Source organism: Lissotriton vulgaris, chromosome 6, assembly GCF_964263255.1.
Source record: "Lissotriton vulgaris chromosome 6, aLisVul1.2, whole genome shotgun sequence".
Classification (NCBI taxonomy): Eukaryota; Metazoa; Chordata; class Amphibia; order Caudata; family Salamandridae; genus Lissotriton; species Lissotriton vulgaris.
Genome location: NC_141694.1, coordinates 1656407584 through 1656426683, shown reverse-complemented (window position 1 = coordinate 1656426683; position 19100 = coordinate 1656407584). Strand labels below are relative to the sequence as shown.

The following is a 19100-nucleotide window of genomic DNA, read 5'->3' as shown; positions in this document are numbered from 1 at the left end:
AATTTAGCTAACCTCTCGATTGGGCATCCACATTGTAATTAGCACAGCAAAACAATTCTATTTATGAAATGTTAGCTTATTCTCCAGAAGGAAGAATTGTATGAGCTGACAAAGGTGCGGAGTGCAACTGCACACAAGGAACCCACCTGAAGTCAGCTGGAGCTCCACCCCACCCAAAGCTCCACGCACACTTCTAGAACAATTCTGAACACCAAATTCCTTGCAAATAAGAGCAAACTAAAGTAATTGTCAGACCCCATTCTGGTGCACGAGCAAAGGGCAGACGGGCTACTGCCACCAACTGGGGTGATTACAGTAATTAGGCAAACACAAAGAGATGTACGGAGCACTGAAGCTTTTCAGCCACTCGCCCCCAGTCACGGCGGAGACAGACACACCCTCCTTCCCATTGGCTCACGGCAAAATGGCGGATTTCGCGGGTGTTTGTGCAAATATCGTGGCATTTGCACGGATCGGCCGATTTCGCGATTTTTTTGCAAATCGCGAAATCGCGATAAGCTGGAGGGTCTGATTGAGGCGCCATCTACCTTTCCGTTGCGCGACCCTAGGAACTCGTAAGTGTGTCATGAGTGCATCGTGATCAGACAGTGCTGCTGGAAGTACGTCTACGTCATCCACCAGGGGGGTCATGTCAGTGTTACCGAAAAAGTGGTCAATTCGGGCGTAAGTGTGGTGTACGCGGGAGTGAAAGGTGTAGCCCGGGGGGGTGGGGTGGTGTTTTTGACATAGGTCTACAAATCCCCTGTCTGATAACCACTGGCTCCCCTCCGCTGAGATTGCTCCTACGAACCCATGGCGATGGCCTGATCTGTCCATGTTGGGGTCCATTACTAGATTTGTGTCTCCGCCCACCAGCACTGATTTTGTATTAGGTTTTAACGCGTCTGCCAGGGCCCCTTTGAGAAATAGTTCTTGTTTGGAGTTTGGAGCGTAAAGTGAGCCTACGACCATTGCCATCCCACTGATTTGAATGTTGTAAGCCAAGAATCTCCCTTTAATTTCGGCCACTTTATCCCCAACTTTCCCTTTGAAATGACGTGCCACCAGTAGGGCCACCCCCGCTTTTTTCTCTAGTGTTGAGGAATAGTATTGGAATGGGAAGGCCTTAGATCGCATTCTGTGCCAGTCTTTGGATAGCAAATGAGTTTCTTGGAGTAGGCACACTTCTGCGCCAAAGTTTTCTAAATAAGACAGGACAGCCCTGCGTTTAACGGGGTTGTTAAGCCCCTTTACATTCAAGGTGAGGACTTTCAACGTGGAGTCCGCCATAAGTGGGACATGTAAGGAGTGCAATGTGCGCTAGAGGTTCGCCGACCCCTTGGACCTGTACAGTCTGCCTCTAGTGAACCACACCGGGAGGGTCCCGGAACCCTTGTAGTTAACCTCCCCTGAACACCTTTCCCCCATCCACCCCCTCCCGCCCCCCCCGATCCAACTTTCCCAACTCGCCCTTCCCAACCCTCCTCCCCAATTGCAGTCGCTAGCCCCCCAACTCCCTCTCCCACCCTGCAATATTCCCCTGAACAATCTCCCATAACTTTTTCCATAGTCTCGGGCCTTTCGGGACAAAGTCCAGGTCCGTAGAGTGTCAAAGTAGATGAGGACATGGCGGCGGCCGACTCGTCGGCCCCCCGACCCCATCCCCCCGGTGAGGCAATTGCATGAGAGCAAACCTTTGTACAGGAGCACCTTACTGTTTAGCCGCTGTGTTGTCCGCTACCTCTTGCACAGCCGCCTCTCGCTCTTGGGCCATCACAAGGGGGTCCGGTTTCCGGAAGGATTTAGGAGAACGTCGTCTCCGCACGGTCTGCCAACCGTCTCTGGATCGTCTCGGAGGCCCCTCCGGCGATCAGTGTGGGGAAGTCCCCCTCGAGTCTGCTCCCTCCGGTAGGTCAATGTCCAGCACCGTGCACGTGTCCCGAAGGGATCTGAGTTGGTGAAGTGTCCCCTTCCATTTGAAGATGAGGCGGAATGGGTGGCCCCATGTGTAAGGTACTCCTTTGTCTCTTAGGAAGTCCGTAGCTACCTTGAAGGCTCTTCGTTTCTGCAGGGTGATGGCAGAGAGATCTTGGAAAAGGGACACTGGGTCTCCCCGGAAGGTGATCGGTTGTCGCACTCGGGCCTCCCTCAAGATGCGCTCCTTCAGAGGGAAGTCCAGGAGAAACTCGTCTCGGTCGGCCACGCCCCTTCCTTACGCCCTGGACCTTCTCTATAAATTATGAGTCCTTTCTGGAAGCGCAGCGGACGAGCGCAGCGGGCGCGACGATGGCGCGCCGAAGGCGCGCCTAAGGCAAGCTCGTCTGCGCTCGTCCGCGATCTGGACGCGATAAGCGCGGCCCACTCCGATCACTTATTCACAATACCTAGGGTCCACTTCCCGCTATATACCCGTGAGACATTGCTTAGTCTGAGAGAGTTTGCGCACGAAGGCCACCTTACTTTTACTGACAATGCCTATCCTCTGCATGATTTCACCAGTGGGGGCTTGTTCCTTGGAGGTCTTCTTAACGTTAGATCCTTGCCTAGGCATGCGAACGAAATACAGTTACTGATTGATAACCATCATTTAGATGTGTTCTTTCTTACTGAAACATGGACTCACGCTGACTGTGACGTCGAATTGGATTGGGCCTGCCCTCAGGACTACAAAATCCTGCATCTTCCTAGACCCAAAGGCCGAGGTGGTGGAGTTGGCATTATTTACAGAGCATCATGGCTGATTAACATCCTAGATTTAGATCCGGTCGCTGAGACAGAGCTCTTCGGCCTCTCCATTAATTGTCTCACTGGAGCCACGTTCACGACCATTATTTGTTACCGCCCTCCGGGGTTCTTTAGCTCTCAACAACAGCAACTGCTACTCACCACCTTTACAAACATAGCGATTTCCCATAGTAAGTTAATTATCTTAGGGGATTTCAATCTCTGGCCAAATGGTAGTCTGGATACCGGACTGCACAACCTCCTGCTTTCTTGTGAAAGCGTGGGACTCCATCAACTGGTCAAAGAACCCACCCATAAAGCAGGTCACATACTCGACCTTATTTTCTCAACCCCCCTACTAGTACACCTGAACGAGATTCTGCCTATGGCCTGGACGGATCATGCCCTCCTCAAATTTTTTATTACCACTAAAGGGACTAGACTGCCGGCATACAGCACCTTCTCTGAATTTCTGTACAGAGATTGGAAAGCTCTGGAAAGGCTGAGCACCACCGATGCAGTGTTCCAGGTGCAAGACAGCTTTCCCCCCGCCAATTCGGTAGAAGGCAATTACGAGGCCTTCTGTACAACAATTTCCTCCACGACGGATTCTTATGCTCCCTTAAAAAGATGCAAACCTAAGGGCAGACCATCTGCCCCCTGGTTTGACGATTCTCTGAAAACCCTCAAAGCAGCCTGTAAAAAGGCTGAGAGGAAATGGCGGCAAGGCTACTCCGACATAAACAAATCGCTTTGGAAAACGAAACTTCAGGAATACAAATCCCAAATTGTTAAAAGTAAGTCCATCTACTTCTGCTCTATGATAACTAATGCTGCTAACAGTTCCAAGAGCATTTTACAGATTCTTAATAACCTCATCCACCCTGACTGCGTTAAAAAAACTACCCCTACGACACAAGCACTCTGCAATAATCTCGCTCAGTTTTTTCATGATAAAATTGAGACCATTATTCATAACCTCAACACTTCCCCCTCACTGGACAGTCTCAATGCCTCCGGGACTCACCTCCCTGACTCCGAGTCGGCAACCCTAGAGAACTTGGTACGCTTGCAGGATTTCCCCCCTATTCCAGAATTTGACTTTTTGAGATTGACGCATGGGATCACTTCGGGTTCCCCTCTTGATCCTCTGCCTCCTAAAATATGGAAAATGTTTGGATCAGAACTCTTTGGCATCCTTCGGAAGATCTGTAATCAATCCTTGCGTTGCGGATTTGTTCCCACACTTTGGAAGCAGGCTCTCATCACCCCGCTGCTGAAGAAACCCTCTCTGAACCCCGAATGCTTATTAAATTACCGGCCTATCTCCCTTCTGCCATTTCCGGCAAAGATTGCCGAGCGCTGGGTGAGCTCCTGTCTCTCCACACATCTGGAGCAGAATCACATGCTGGACGACATTCAATTTGGTTTCCGCCCAGCGCATGGGACTGAAACTGCTGTCCTTACAGCCATGGAAGATCTTCGTATGCGTGCAGACAGGGGCCAAGCAGTAGCTTTGATCTTGCTGGACCTGTCTGCCGCATTCGACACGGTCAACCATGTGATTCTGATGAAAAGACTAAGGGAGTCTGGGGTTGATGGTACGGCCCTGCTTTGGTTCCAGTCCTATCTTAGAGACAGGAAGCAGGCTGTGTCCCTCCCCCCCTTCCAATCTTCCTTCTCCTCTGTGCCCCATGGGGTACCCCAAGGCTCGTCCATCAGCCCCATTCTTTTTAATGTTTACCTAAAACCTCTGGTCACATTAATAAAAACCCATGGGCTAAAAACCATTAACTATGCAGATGATACATAGCTTATTTTCTCTTGGGATGGGTTAGAATCGATTCCTCTAGAAACATTTCACGATTGCCTGAGAGACACCGCTAAGTGGCTGCACAACAACTCCTTGCAGTTCAACTCCGCCAAAACTGAGGTGCTGTTTGTTGCAGGAAGTAGGATTCCCCGCCCGCTCCCAACCGATTTCTGGCCCCCAGAGGCTTCAGAAAAACCACAGCCGGTGTCTACTGTCCGCAATCTGGGGGTTATGATAAACAACAAACTAAGCATGGAGACTCAGGTTGCGAGAACAGTGTCCACCTGCTCGGGCCTACTACGCTCTCTTCGCAAGATTATGCCACTCCTTCCGGTACAAGCCCGGGCGTTGGTAGTCAGGTGTACTATTCTTAGTCGCCTTGACTACTGTAACACTTTGCTACTTGAGTCCCCAGCTGTTCTGTTAGACCGACTCCAAAGGATCCAGACGGCTGCCGCCAAATTAGCCCTTGGCTGGACAAGGAGATCCTCGGCCACTGCGGCTTTAGCCGAACTGCACTGGCTCCCTCTGAAGCAACGAGTGGCTTTCAAAGCACTCTGTCTTGTGTTCAAGGCTTTGCACGGAGTCGGACCTAGACCCTTGCAAGCTATGTTCACTTGGTATACCCCTACCAGAGCCCTCCGTTCAGCTTCAGCCTACCTTGTCTCAGTCCCAAGATTCAACAAGGTGAGGACTGGAGGAAGATCCTTTGGAGCTGCAGCGGCAAAACTATGGAACAGTTTGCCCCTGGACATCCGCCAAATACCGCAACTCCTTCCCTTCTGAAAACGCATCAAGACCTGGCTCTTCCCCTAACCTTTGTGTACTTCAACCTCCTCCCCTTAACCTTGTTCAATACCTTCTATTTTAGTTCACTCCTTCTTAGCCTCCTTAGCTTTTCCCCTCTGTGGAGCTACTCTCTGTTTAGCGCCAGGATGCCTGCAAGGCGACAGCTGCGCTCTACAAATATTTTAAATAAATAATAAATAAAGGCCAGTATATCGGAAGGGGGGGCCTGTGCCTGGCGCGCCGAGCCGACCCTGTGTGCACGATCAATCCGGATTTCGAATTCACCTGGTTCCCCGATGATCTCCTGGAAGAGCTCTTGTGGGTAGGTGACAATGCTGTTCCCTTCCGATTTCAATGGAACTCCCCGGACCCTTATGTTGTTCATCCAGGAACGATTCTCGAGATCCTCCAAGTGTGCTTGGAGATCCACCTGTTGGTCCTGGAGGCGAAGGATTTCTTGTTGGAGTCGTTCCACTTCCATGCTGCGGGTCTGGTCCGCCTCTTCCACCGCCGCCACGCGTTTCCCCAGGCTGTCCATGTCCCTGCGCAGTTCTCGCTGCTCACCCGCTAGCTCTTGCTTCAAGGACTGGAAGTCGTCCCTCAGGGTGTTGAAGAGGGAGGCCAGGAAGGCCTTCGTGATGGGGGCGGGTTTGTCGTCCGGGCCCGTGGTGACAACCGGTGTCTTAGGAGGCGACTGCGCCGGGGCTTTCTCTGCTTTTGGGGCATTTTTGTGGAGCATGTCCGATATGTTGCGGTTGCCTTTGCGTCCCGCGGTGGCCATGTTGTCGGCGCTTTAGAGTCAATGCCGGGCAGGGGGGTCTCCTTTCAGGCTGCAAGCGGCGCCCCCACCAATTTAGGAGCAGGTTCCAATTTTCGCCTACTTCCCGATGCAGGAGCCTGGGAGAGTGGAGTCTTTCCTGTCGACGGTGTAGGGCAGTGTGGGTCCCTCTCCTAGAGTAGCCCTGTCCCCACAGGGGGGGATTCGCTTTGCGTGAGGGGGTCTCAAGTGCAGTCCCCAGCCCTCTAGGCCTGTCGCTGTGGTGGCCCAGTGGTATAATTGCTGGTGTTGGCCCCCGTCTTGTGGGCAACCGGGCCAGTCTGTTACCGGCCCTCCTTCGGTGTCCCGGCTTCAGGGCCCAGCGTAGGCAGGGGGGGAACACCCCTAACCTTCCGGCCACAGGGACGTCCCTTCGTCCGTCAGGCGCAGGTATTCCACAGCTCAGCCTGCCCGGGCCTCCGTATAGATCCCGGCTCTCCCTGCTGCCTCTCCGCCGGTTCGCCTCCTTTTCCCTTGCCTTTGCTCCGGTCAGCACGCCAGCTACAGGGGATCTCCTCCGCCACCTCCACTCAGGGCCACGGTCCCTGGCGTGCGCTCGCCCGCCTGCTCTGGGCGTCAGACTCAGGGTCCGGTCGCTGCCCTCCGCAGAGCGGGCCTCAGGTGCAGCTCTGTACGGCTTATCGCCGCGATGGTCCGGTGTGGCCTGGTGCTGGTGTTGTCCCCCGTCTAGTGGGCACCGGAGTGTTCCTTTACCGGCCTGCCCTCGGTGTTCTGGGTCCAGGACCTGGTGCAAACAAGGGGGCACGCTCCTCACCCTCCGGCCACATGGGTGTCCCTGCTCCCACCAGGCGCAGGCATACAGCACCTTGGCTGGTTGGGCCTCCTAACTGACCTCGGCCTTTCCTGCTGCCCTGCCGCGGGATCGCCTCGCTTCCCCCGTCTCCTCACCAGTTAGCACGCCGGCCACAGGGGGTCCCCTCCGGTGCCCGCACCTCAAGCCTCTGTCCCCGATGTGTGTTCGCTCGCCCGCTCTGGGCGTGAGAGTCGGGCCTGGTCACTGCCCCTCGCGGACCAGGCCCTAAGCCGGGGGCTCAGTTACTGCGGCAGCCCGCTCGGCTCCCTCCGGTCGCCGCCGCGACCCAACCAGACCGCGTCTCTGCCGTGTGGAGCCGCAGCCGCTCAGCCGCCGCTCCGGGGGTCCTCACCGGCAGCTCACCGCTCTCGGCTTCCATGTGCGGTACGATACACCTACCGCGCCGGGCCCTGAGGCTTGGAGAACTCCCCGGGCGTTGAGTTCACGCTGCCGCCATCCCGCAGTTTCGCGACGGCAAAGGCTGTATCCTGGCCTCTTTGTCCCCCGCCGGCGGCGTCTATCAAGTCAGTCCGCTGGTAGCGCCGGGATCGATGCTGCTCCTTTGGCGCTGGTATTTGGGGGAATTTTGGGGTATTGCCCGCTATTGAAAGGGGTTTAGGGCTGGGGAGCCTCGGAAAACGCCTCCAGTCAGGCCGCCATCCTAGCCACGATCCCTAAAGACGTCATTTTAACTATTAAATATTAGAACTTGTATGAAATTTTGCAAAAATGTTGACCTGGCAATATCTCTTAGTTTTACTAATGTATATATTTATCCTTTTACTATGTTCTGACAGTGCTGTTTGTAAATGCTTTTTTTTTAAGAATACTTTTTTAAACAATGGTTGCTTTAACTTTCTTTTTAATTGTATGTAAGTTGCATTGCAAATGGTTTTAAGTAACTGCAATATAAATAAAAAAAATTCATTCATTCATTATTCTCAAAAATTAAGGAAGAAACATATGTACATGAGGAATGTCATACATTTGCAGCTACTTTGATTTGCATTTAAATATTGGGTTATGCCCGCAATGAAGTACTGGAAAATCATCTAGGTATTGTCACAGGAAGACAATATACACAGTATTTCATTAGTAAGACATATGTATTATATGTGTTTCCAATCAGCTTGTATACATTAACCCCTTGCATGCGGCGCAAATTTTTGCGATGTGTGGGGATTTTAATATGTGGGCGGGATTACTCACTTCGTATTGCTCTGATAATGTATGGTTTACTTGCTTTTGAGATAGTACACTTTGTCCTGATTTAGCATCCTGCTCCCAAGAGCCTGTGGGCGGACTGTGTTGTTTGGCTGTCGCTCTCATGAAAATGGCAATAGATATGCCATGCAAGCATTATACCATAATGGTGTATGTGACACCATACATTTTTTACCAGTAGTGCAAGACTACATTATGGGCCACGGGGGTCTGGGCCTATGGTATATTTAACATAAGACCTCTGTCCACTATCATGAGCACATCAACAGTGCTGGATAGTTTTCATAGAAGTTTATTAGGCGAATACAATTATTTTAATACATTTTTTGAGGCAATGTAGAAGATTAAAATAACTTGGTCAATGTCTAAGAATAGTTATTTCTTCAATAGTTGAAAAAACTTAGACCTACTAACAAGGACCACCCCTTCATTTGAATGACACACACAGTGGAGAGATAGGTCAATGCGTTGTCCATTTATTTGTTTATCAGTACAGTTCCGGTTGATATACATACTAAATAGCCTATCACCACATTCTACCTAATAGGTATTGTGCCAGATGACACCTTTGTGTCCTGAGAAGAACCTGGTAAACGACATATAGGGTTGAAACGTCAACATTTCTAACAGGAATTGTCTGTTATTCAAAAGAGGTTAAACACAGGCATTAAATGATAAATACCTTTCTGCTGTTGTATATGGCTAAACCATGTAACTCACATACATTATTCAGTCCTTTCTCAGTGCTTTTCAGGCGATCCATCCATCTGCACTCCCTGGTTGACAGTAATTTAGGTATGTTCTCACCTCTTGAGTCCAGCTTCACTAATTCGAAAACATGCCACTGTAGCATGTACCCAGTGTGGTTTGCCTCTGTATAATGCTTGACTACTAGTGCTCCTTCAGGTTTGCACCTTATCCAGCTTCGATGTTGGCAGATTTTCTGTTTAACCATGTGTGTAGTTTGTCTCACATACACCGGTTCACATGGACATATAATCAGATATATATAACATTCCTAGTACTGCAATTCTGTCAGATTACAGCTATATGGTGCATACCGGGCAGCCCTCACTGACTTGCTTCACAGAGAAGTTAGAGGCCCAGCTCCGTCAACCCTAGCTTACTGCCTGTGCTATGAATTCCCACAATGAAGATGGGTTAGAGTCTAGGAGAGGGGGCTGGGGATGGACATCGTCTAGGTTGTCTGGGTAGTTGTCAAACATAAAACAATAACAATCGTAAAGCGTCCAGCCCACTAATGTAGTTATTTGTACCTTCTCTGTGGTGTGTTATCCGTAGTGTGAGTAGTTCCCCACCTACCTGCGATCAACTAGGTCAGGCGAGACATCCATGGTTTTAGTCGTAGCCCTGGATACTCTCCACTCACATTCGTCTATTAGTCGTAGCATTGGACACCGACCACTCAGATTAGTCTCTGGGTGTGGTAGGTATGCTAAGGTTGGGGCCAAAAGGAAACATGCAAGCGTGTTACAAACCACAGTTGTTAATACATAGCTCATGCAATACAAATATTAGTGCGATACAAGATGCCAGAGCGGCATGTACTGGAATGGTTGTAAGCACTACTATGCCTGTAAGTTGATGAGGTTCTCGTCTGTGGTGAGCTGCTGTCTCACACTCTCTGCCAGGACAAATGGTTCTGGTGTTTGCATTCTAACTAGTTTCACAGGCAGGTACAAAGTTCTGTTCACTTATGCTCTTACAACACGTTCAATTCTCTTGTAAATCCTACAATACCTTCAGTTCACTTGTAATCCCCACTTGAAATTCAAAACATTCAATACAGTCATACTTGGTAGCGTAATACATAAACTAGTTCCGCTTCTGTGGGTGCAAGTCTCTATGTGGAGATTAGCCAGCTTATTTTGCTGCGTGCACTTGCTTGTGTTGGATACCTTTCTTTGGGGTTTTTCTTTTCTTTTCCAGGATTCAGGAAGGTCGAGCTGTGTCACCATGCTGCGAGATGTATCAGGGAAGCTGCCGTAATAAATTAGAAAGGCTGCAGGAAACATTGTCACTGTTAAGTACGGATTCGGAAACCACAGGTGTGCAGTGGTGTTGCCTCATGGAAGGTCTTGAAGCAAAGAAAGTTCAAGACTGCTGGACATATAATCAGATATATGAGAAAACCACAGCCAAAAAACACACCCAAGATGGCCACCCAGGGTTGCTGTGGTCTCCCAAGAGCTTAGTGCTTTCTGCAATGTACACACAGGTCAACAGATGCACCTGTAAACATGTTGCGCTGTATTGTCACGGTGAGACCCACACTGCACATACCAATTAACAGGTTTGGTTGCAATCACGCAAATGCTTTGGTGTCCAAAATACGGTACGAATATACACACCACTGGGAATATGAAATGAATACAAATACTGCTCTGAACACTGGAATGACTCTTGAATCGGATTCAGTGGTCTGCCATTTCAATCATTTTGGCATCATTCATGGATATATATGCTTGGCAATTACCACATTAAAACTGACCAATAACTGCATTATGGTCTCAACCACCTGTTCTTCTCTGTGTGCTTTTACAACATAGTCCCTTATTCTTTCTATAAGCAAACAAGGAGCTTTGTTCTACACCTCTCCCAATACATGCCAATTTCTATTAATAATTTTACTGATTGAGACCATGATAGTGCATTAAGTATTTTTGTCATCTCTACTTCTTGATGTGAGGAGTTTTCGCTTGAATAATACCAAATACACTTCAGGGCCTTTAGTCGTATTGTTTTAGGATCTTCTCTATCAAGCAATTTGGTGGTAAGAAGTCCTGCTTCTCTGAAATAGTCCATCCTGCACATCCATCTCCGTCTAATAAGCAGGAATTGTCGATATGGTAATATGTTCTGCAGTGACCTAGGGTGAAAACTGTCATATGCTACCATTGAGTTCTTGTCAGTGGGTTCGTGGTATAGTGTAGTAATCATCCTACCATTCTCATGTGTAACTAGGATGTCAAATTTAACTGTGTTACACATTGTAACTAAAAGTGAATCTTAACTTTGATCTTGTGTTGAGCCACTGTAAACTCATGAAGACAACCCGGATCATCTTTACATATCCTAAATAAATGTCTCTATATACCTTTTTCATGTAACTATGTTCCTTCTATATGGTTTTAATGTCTTATTTTTTTATATGCTACCACCACATTATGTATGTGGCAAAGCATGCTCCACGGTTACTCCTTTTACTTTATTGGTAATCGTCCTTCTTAAACATGAGATAATTTTTATTTAAGGCAACTTCACTTAGTTGGATCATGAACTCAATGGAATACTGACTGAGTCAGACTCCAATGTTTCCCTTATGACGTCCACTTCTATCCTCTGCGGTATATTAGTATACAAAGACTAAGTCCATGTTCACTAAAATCAGACTACTGGGATCAAATTTACTATCCTCAATATAGTTAATGAAATCCATACTCTCATTGACATAGGATGGAATCTTAGGTACATGTGGTTTTATAAAAGTGGCCTGTTATTCCAAAGAGATTGTAGGCAGGAATTAAGGAATACATACCTTACTGTTGTTGTACATGGAACATGTATGAAATCCCTTATGTACATATGTGTTAATTTTTACAAACCACTACACTTTCTGAACACTGCGCAATCCTCACCGTTTTTAATTGTGTATGATAGACTATTCATATTTTGAGAATAAAATGGGAATTTGAATTGAACGTGGAAAGAAAGTGCTACATTATTCACATAACCATAAAGGAGTGCCACTGAACCATCTGTTTTGTTTCGCTTATTAACCCAATTCAAATTTTTGGTCAAATGTGTTAAGTCATGCATACTTTGATTTTGTTCTGGTGGCATTTTCCACAACAGGACACAATTCATCAGCAAACACATGTTTGCATTCCGTTTACAGCAGCAGGCAGCGAGGTGGCTTTCTTATTTTCACTTCTAGATGGGCAAAAAGGCCAGATTTAGAGGGCCATTAGTCTTTCTTTTGCTAAAAGTTGCCTCCTGGCTCTGAGCCATCCAAGTAGATGCCACTGCAACAGAAGGAAGCAAAGGAACAAAGCTAATCACTTCGCTGTTTGTTGGCATGGCAGATTATCTATTCTCAAAACTACAGCTGGTCCAGAATGCGGCAGCCAAAGCTGTCTGCGATAAGAAAAAGTACGATTCTGCTACAAACTGCTTGAGAGCGTTACACTGGCTGCCTATGAGGCAAAGAGCATCTTTCAAAATGCTATGCATTGCTCACAAAACTTTACATACTACTGGTCCTTACATTCTGCGGAACAGAATCAAGCTCTATGCACCAGTTCGGAACTTACGCTCACAAGCCACAGCCAAAGCAGTCACCACACGAGTAAAACTATCCAGGATGGGTGAACGTGCCTTCTCGCACCTTGCCGCCAAGTGTTGGAATGACTAGCCTATTGATCTACAATGTACGGATTGTTACCCCACTTTCTGGAAAAAATTAAAAACTGCATTATTCCCTAAAATAGAATAAATAGTAGTCTCTGGTAATTGCTCATTGTTTATTGCTCAATTTTAGCACTGTGATATCCTTGTTGGATGAGTGTCGCGCTTTAGAAGTACATATAACAATAACAAGTACTTTGGAGAAACAATGACTTGGACGCATTTTTTTGTACTTTGTTCTACATTTACCCCCAAATGTATGATGTGCATGCACTGTAAAAATGCAAGATCTGTGTGTATGAGTATTTACACTAATATTTAGATAGCACCTGCTTATTTATTCTTTTATAACACTACTCAGTCCAGGGTGTCGGAGCGCTTTACATCACACAGACATACAATACATTATACAAGTGTGTAAATTAATGTACATAAAATGTTATGTAAGACAAAGGTTTTAGGGTGCAGGAATCACATATTGTCCATACTTGTAGACATATGCGAATAGTGAATGATCAGAAAAAACACAGTCAGGATATAAAAGGTCGGGTGGGAGAGACAAGCCAAGGGTCTGGCTTGGCTCTTAGCGCCCAAACACGATGCAAGCCCGGAAAACGGTTGCTATGTAAATCACATAAACTACATATACAAGTTGCTTCAAAAATGTGTATTTCTATAACACGTGAAGCTTTGACATTAATACATCACACTTTAGCCGGCACTGAGAAGTACTTACTAAAGCAAAAGTTTTAAACAAACTAGTACGATTTGAACCACAAAACGAATACATAAAAATACAGAAGTTATCAAATGACATTTGATTCCAAACTAAAGCAAACATTTTTTTTTGATGTATCTTTTCATGAGGTTAGTCACTCACCCATTCTTTACTCTTTTTGATGCACTTGCACTGCTCCCACAAATCAATCTGAGGAGACCAACTTAAAATTTTCCAATTTCAAATTCCCTTATATTTAAGAAATGTTTTAAAAATTTCCAATTTTACTTCCGTATGCACACTTTAGTATTTTCATGTCAATTTTCTTAGCAGTCACGTGCCACGCGGACCACAGGCTAAGAACCTCTGTTCTGATCTATTAAATCAAGCACAAAAGGTTTTTGTACAACTGGCATTCTGAACTCACTTATTTGAAAGCGCTTTCTTACACAATGGAAGAAAAAAAAACTTAAGGTGAAATTAAATATCTGCCCACAGACACACAATTTAAGCGGTCAAGCCGTAATTGATTCAGGTTTTCTGGCTTCATTTTATGCAATCCAGACAGGAAATTACTATCTTTTTGTCTTTGCTTATGCTAAGGATCTCGTTTTACCTCTTTGTGCGTTTTGTCACAGTTTTTACATTGCGTAAACTTAACCCAAATTGAAGCACTTTAAATGAGCACCAGCTACAGTACACAAGGTCACATTCACTGCTTACAGGCAAGGGGAGATTAAGCTGTTTGCCCAGAATCACAGGATTTTGTGATGACAGAGACTCAAGCCTGGTTCCCCAATGCCAAAGACGGCAGCTCCGTTTGTTACACCACATCACTGGAAGAGGGAGGCAGGCAGGCAGAACTCACACGAAACCTGATCTCATTTTGGGCTCGAGGTTCCAACAGGACGAGAGGCACTCTTCAGGCTTTCAGTGGTTCACCCATGTCTAATAAAACCTAATACAGTGACTGGGGTTGTCTGTGTTAACAAGACTTTATTAATTCCCCGAAGCAGCCCTTCTTTGCAAACTACAAGTAACAGATTGAAAAAAAATAAAGATTTAAACCTGACTTAAAGTTTGCATGCAGCTCCTTCATGCTTCAAATAGATCACTGGGCTATATCAGAATACCTAGTTATTAACTGGAAGTACTAAAATAATTGTCTCTAAAGCAATAGCCCTCTTACCCATTTGCAGCAGGCATGTTAACCCTCCAAGGTACTTTGTGCCAAAACTGATCGGAGAAAATATATCACTCTCCCAGAACAGCACTAACCACCAGTTATTTTACCACTATTATAATTCCAACAAAATTGCTGGGCACACAAAAATGTCTGCAGAAGGTGTCTTAAACATGTAAGATATTTTAAAAATGCAGCCGGTGACAACCCCAGACACTCAGCACCATGGGCGTTACACCTTCCTGTGAAGACTTCTCTGCCTTCTTTAACCAAAAAACCGACAACATAAGAAGCGATCTCCTCAATGACGCAATCCTTTACTCCAACTCCCAACACACAGCAGCGCCTGAACCAAAGAACAATGCTACATGGTCATCCTTTGGCACCTACTCCGAAGAAGAAATTGGCAGATTGCTCAGCACCCTGAAACCATCCAATCACCTCACTGACCCCCTTCCTGCAAACGCTGTAAAAGACTTTACCCCTTTGCTCCTCCCACTCTGGACTAAGATTATCAATAGCTCTCTTCAACAAGGATCCATCCCTGACGCCCTCAAAGTCGGACAAGTCACACCTCTACTAAAAAAAAACAACAGCAGACCCCACTGATCTAAACAATTACCGCCCTATTACAAATATTACCACCCTCGCTAAACTGTTGGAAAAATGCGTACAGCTACAACTGACTAAACACAGACAAGTTTGATCTCCTCAACGCTCATCAATCAGGCTTCCGAGCAGGGCGCAGTACCGAAACTGCCATGACTCACATAGTGGACGACGCCCTCCAAATCCAAGACCAAAACGATACCTGCCTCCTGATCCTTCTGGATCTCTCCTCAGCATTCGACACAGTTAAACATGAGAACTTACTCGAACTGTTAAACACAAGAATGGGCATATCAGGGACTGTTCTCAAGTGGTTCACCTCCTTTCTACACAACCGGTCACAAAGATTCAAAAGCAACAACCTGATGTCCTCTCCGGTACCTGTATCGCTAGGCGTCCTTCAAGGATCCTCCCTCTCCCCAACACTGTTCAACCTAGTTATGGAACCTCTCACTACTTTGCTACAGACATCCAATGTTCACTTTCACATGTATGCCGACGACACCCAACTTTATCTCAAAATACAATCTCCCAAGGACATCATGCTTCTGAACACCACGATCAGAAACACCCAATCCTGGCTTGCCGAGAATCACCTCAAACTCAATGCGCTGAAGACTGAGTTCCTCCTGATCTCACCTCCCGCAAAAATCTCTACGGCTCAAACATGGCTTAAGCACTTAACGGCTCTAAATGTACAACCTACCGTCGTAGACTCAGCAAAATCTTTAGGCATAACACTTGACGCAAATCTCAACATGCAGCAGCACATCAGAAAGGCAACCAAAGGAGCAAACTACCAAATCAATACCTTGAGAAAACTTAAACCCTTCCTTCCAGCCAAAGACTTCCAAACTGCAGTACAATCTATAGTCATCCCGCACATAGAATACGGTAGCACAGCCCTCTGCGGGCTCCCCCTAACTACAACGGCACCCCTAAGAGCGTCCCTTAACGCTGCAGCGAGACTCATCACTGGCTCAAAAAAAACACTCGCATATTTCCCCGAACTTGAAATCCCTGAACTGGCTACCTTTTGAAGCCAGAATACATCTGAAAATCGCCTGCATGACACACAAGGCTGTACACATGAACTCACCCGCCTACCTCACTCAAAAGCTGACGATTTCGGGTGGCTCTAGAACTACTAGAAGCACAAACAATCTTCTGCTGAAGCCTCGAAGATTCCGGAAGGAAAAAACCTATAAATGCTCCTTTTCAGGAATGGCACCCAGGATCTGGAACTCACTCCCTCCTGAAACCAGGCTCATCTCCTCCAACAAACTTTTTAAGAAAGAAGTAAAAGCGATCCTCATGCCTAAATACACATGATCTATTACTCTGTATTTCTCATGAATCCGCTCTGTAATACCTGCCTGACCCCTTGGTCTACTTGTACTACTTGTATTATGACTTATTTGATTGTATACGTTCCCTCTCTGTATATTGTTATATTGTTGATGCACCTGTTTGACTTTGCATACTGTACCTACACCACCTCAACTATCCCTCCTCTTGTACTACTGATGCACCTGTGTGACTATACATCCTGCACTCAACTATGCCCACCTTTATGCTATCTCCAAAACATTTTAAGCACGCTTAAACAAGTATATGCTCCTTATTTTTGTACTTTTATATTATTGGCGCAACTGTTTGACTATGCACCTTGTACCGACACTACCTCACCTGTGACCTACCTCTTGTTTTTTGACCTACCTATGTAACTATGCACCTTGTACCTAACCACCTCAACTATTACATTCTATTACTCTATCACCTCTGTGTCCTTGTAAAGCGCTCTGATATCTGCAAAGATCTTGTTCGCGCTATATAAAACTTTCAAATTAAATAAATAAACTGAGTAATATAAAACAAATGTACTTTCACCTTTGTTCTTATTGCCATCTTTGTAGCAATTTTCTTTTAAGGGTATAATTTGACTGCAAGACTTTCTCTACCACACCGTTGACCACCAACGTATGGGTTCCCAAACTTTTTTTCCCCCAATCCTGCTGAAAGGTCATGCTATATGTCCAATACGCCATTTTACATCACAAAACCCAAGACCTTATTTGCTGACTAGAAAAACCCATCAGAAAAAGGCTTAAGCAAGCTATTTAAAATATTGGTGTTGGATAGTGAGCGTTGCTCTTTATGAGAATGCTTAAAATCACAGAAACCCACAGATTTTTTTTTTGTTTTGCAAGATTTACATTAAAACGAAGTCAATCAGGCAAAAGGTTTGGAGTTATTTGCACTCTACAAAAATAGCTAGAAATGCAATTAATTAATTCGTTTACATCGAGATGCTTTCCATAGCGTCAATATAGAATCAAGACGCGAGACAAAGATTATTCACCACATTTTATTTACTTAATCTTAAAGATCAAAAATCGCAAGGAGAGTTTAGTTTTAATAAGTGCAATGCTTGCTTGTGTGCAAAGGACGACGTACGCTGAAGCAGAGAACGTAAGTCAGTTACATTTAACAACAGTCAATGAGTTTGGGGTTGTGCCATCAGTTTTTAATAGCATATCACATTTCAGAGGCCTTCGGTCAGATCAAAGAGAAGTACAAATCACGCCCTAGTTAGGAGTTGCTTCCATACAAGAACCCAGGCATGAGTGTTTCCTTTGGGGAATGTGTAAACAGCAGCTTCGAAGCCATGAACCGGACACCTCGCTCCCACTAGCCCACTCCTTTAATCCCACTGCACCCGCCGCTCTTCCTCGGGCACGATGCCCCAGTTGGGCGACGCTGCATCCCGGGCCAGCCAGTCGAAGTCATCCACCTGACTCCAGTGATTGCGGGAGCGATCCAGGCCGGCGCGAAGGTAGTCCTCGCCCATGCCTGGATAGTTCCAAGTGAGCGGGGCAAAGGCCAGCCTGCGGCAGTCCTCGATGATGGCCCGGCACGTGACATGCAGGTAGATGCGGGTGTCCGTGCTGCGGTGCACCCGGAGTTGCTGACAGGGAAAGGTCAATTCGCAGTTGTGGCACTCATCCATAAACACAGAACTAGAGACGGGGCCACAGAGAACAGTGCAACCGCGCAGCCCTCGCATGTGCATGGTGCCAGGGCTACCCTGCAATTGTACACGGCAGTCCCGCAGATCTGCTAACTGCACGTCCCGCCCGCTTAACTCTTCCCCACTCAATGCCAAGCTCTGGCCCTCGAGGCCGCGGAAGCCACAGGTGTGTTCTGGCTCCGGCAAAGGGGCAGGGGCGGCGATGGGTTCCAGCTGAGCAGGAGCGGGCGCCGACGGGGTCTCTTTACGCTCACGGGACTTGAAGGCGAACTTCTTTTTGGGCAGCAGTTGCTCTCTGCGATCAACTAGAGCCACCTGCAGTCGCTGCAGCGCAACCTGCGCCTGCTTCAAGTCGTAAGACGGCAGGAACCGCAGGCTGTCATTCACCAGCTTCTGAAGAGCCTGAAGTCGGACCCCAGCTTCCTGCAGCTCAGCCTCCACAGACTCCTTCCCTGGGTCATCTCCTGGCTGTAGCAACTGCTCCAGAGCATCACGCTCGGGCCCGAAGGAAGCTTGAAAGAAGTCCCGCTTTTCTTCGTCCACTGTCCGACGCTCCTTGTCTTGCCGTCGCTTCTCCGCATCTTGCTGCCGCTCCAGATCACGACGGAGCAGCCGCTCTGGGAGCGCAGTGCTGCCGCTGGACGTTAGATTCATATCGCTTCCCGGCGTAGTCACTGCCTCCATCTTGTTAGCCGCAAACGCTTTAAAAGCACGACGCTGCAACGGCAGAAATGATTGGCTTAGAACACCCCGAACACTAGACCGCATAACGTGAAAATAGGCGGCCATGATAGTCCTGTTTGACAGTTCCGATTCATGTGACTTAACGCCCGCCCACCTTTTCTTTAAACCAGTGCTTTAAGTGGGAAAAAATAAGAGCAGGTACTCATTAAAATAAGCGAGAGGTGTAGTGAGGGGGCGGGGCTAAAGGCAAGACTTGATGATACTTC

General features: G+C 47.0%; 1 protein-coding gene across 1 annotated transcript; it reads right to left on the bottom strand.

Annotated features, from left to right (window-relative positions):
* Positions 1–17471: 17471 nt before the first annotated feature.
* On the bottom strand, positions 17472–18887 carry TBCC (tubulin folding cofactor C). Its single transcript, XM_086927819.1, has one exon. The coding sequence runs from the start codon at positions 18832–18834 to the stop codon at positions 17824–17826; it is 1011 nt and encodes a 336-aa protein (XP_086783945.1). The 5' UTR covers positions 18835–18887; the 3' UTR covers positions 17472–17823.
* Positions 18888–19100: the final 213 nt, after the last annotated feature.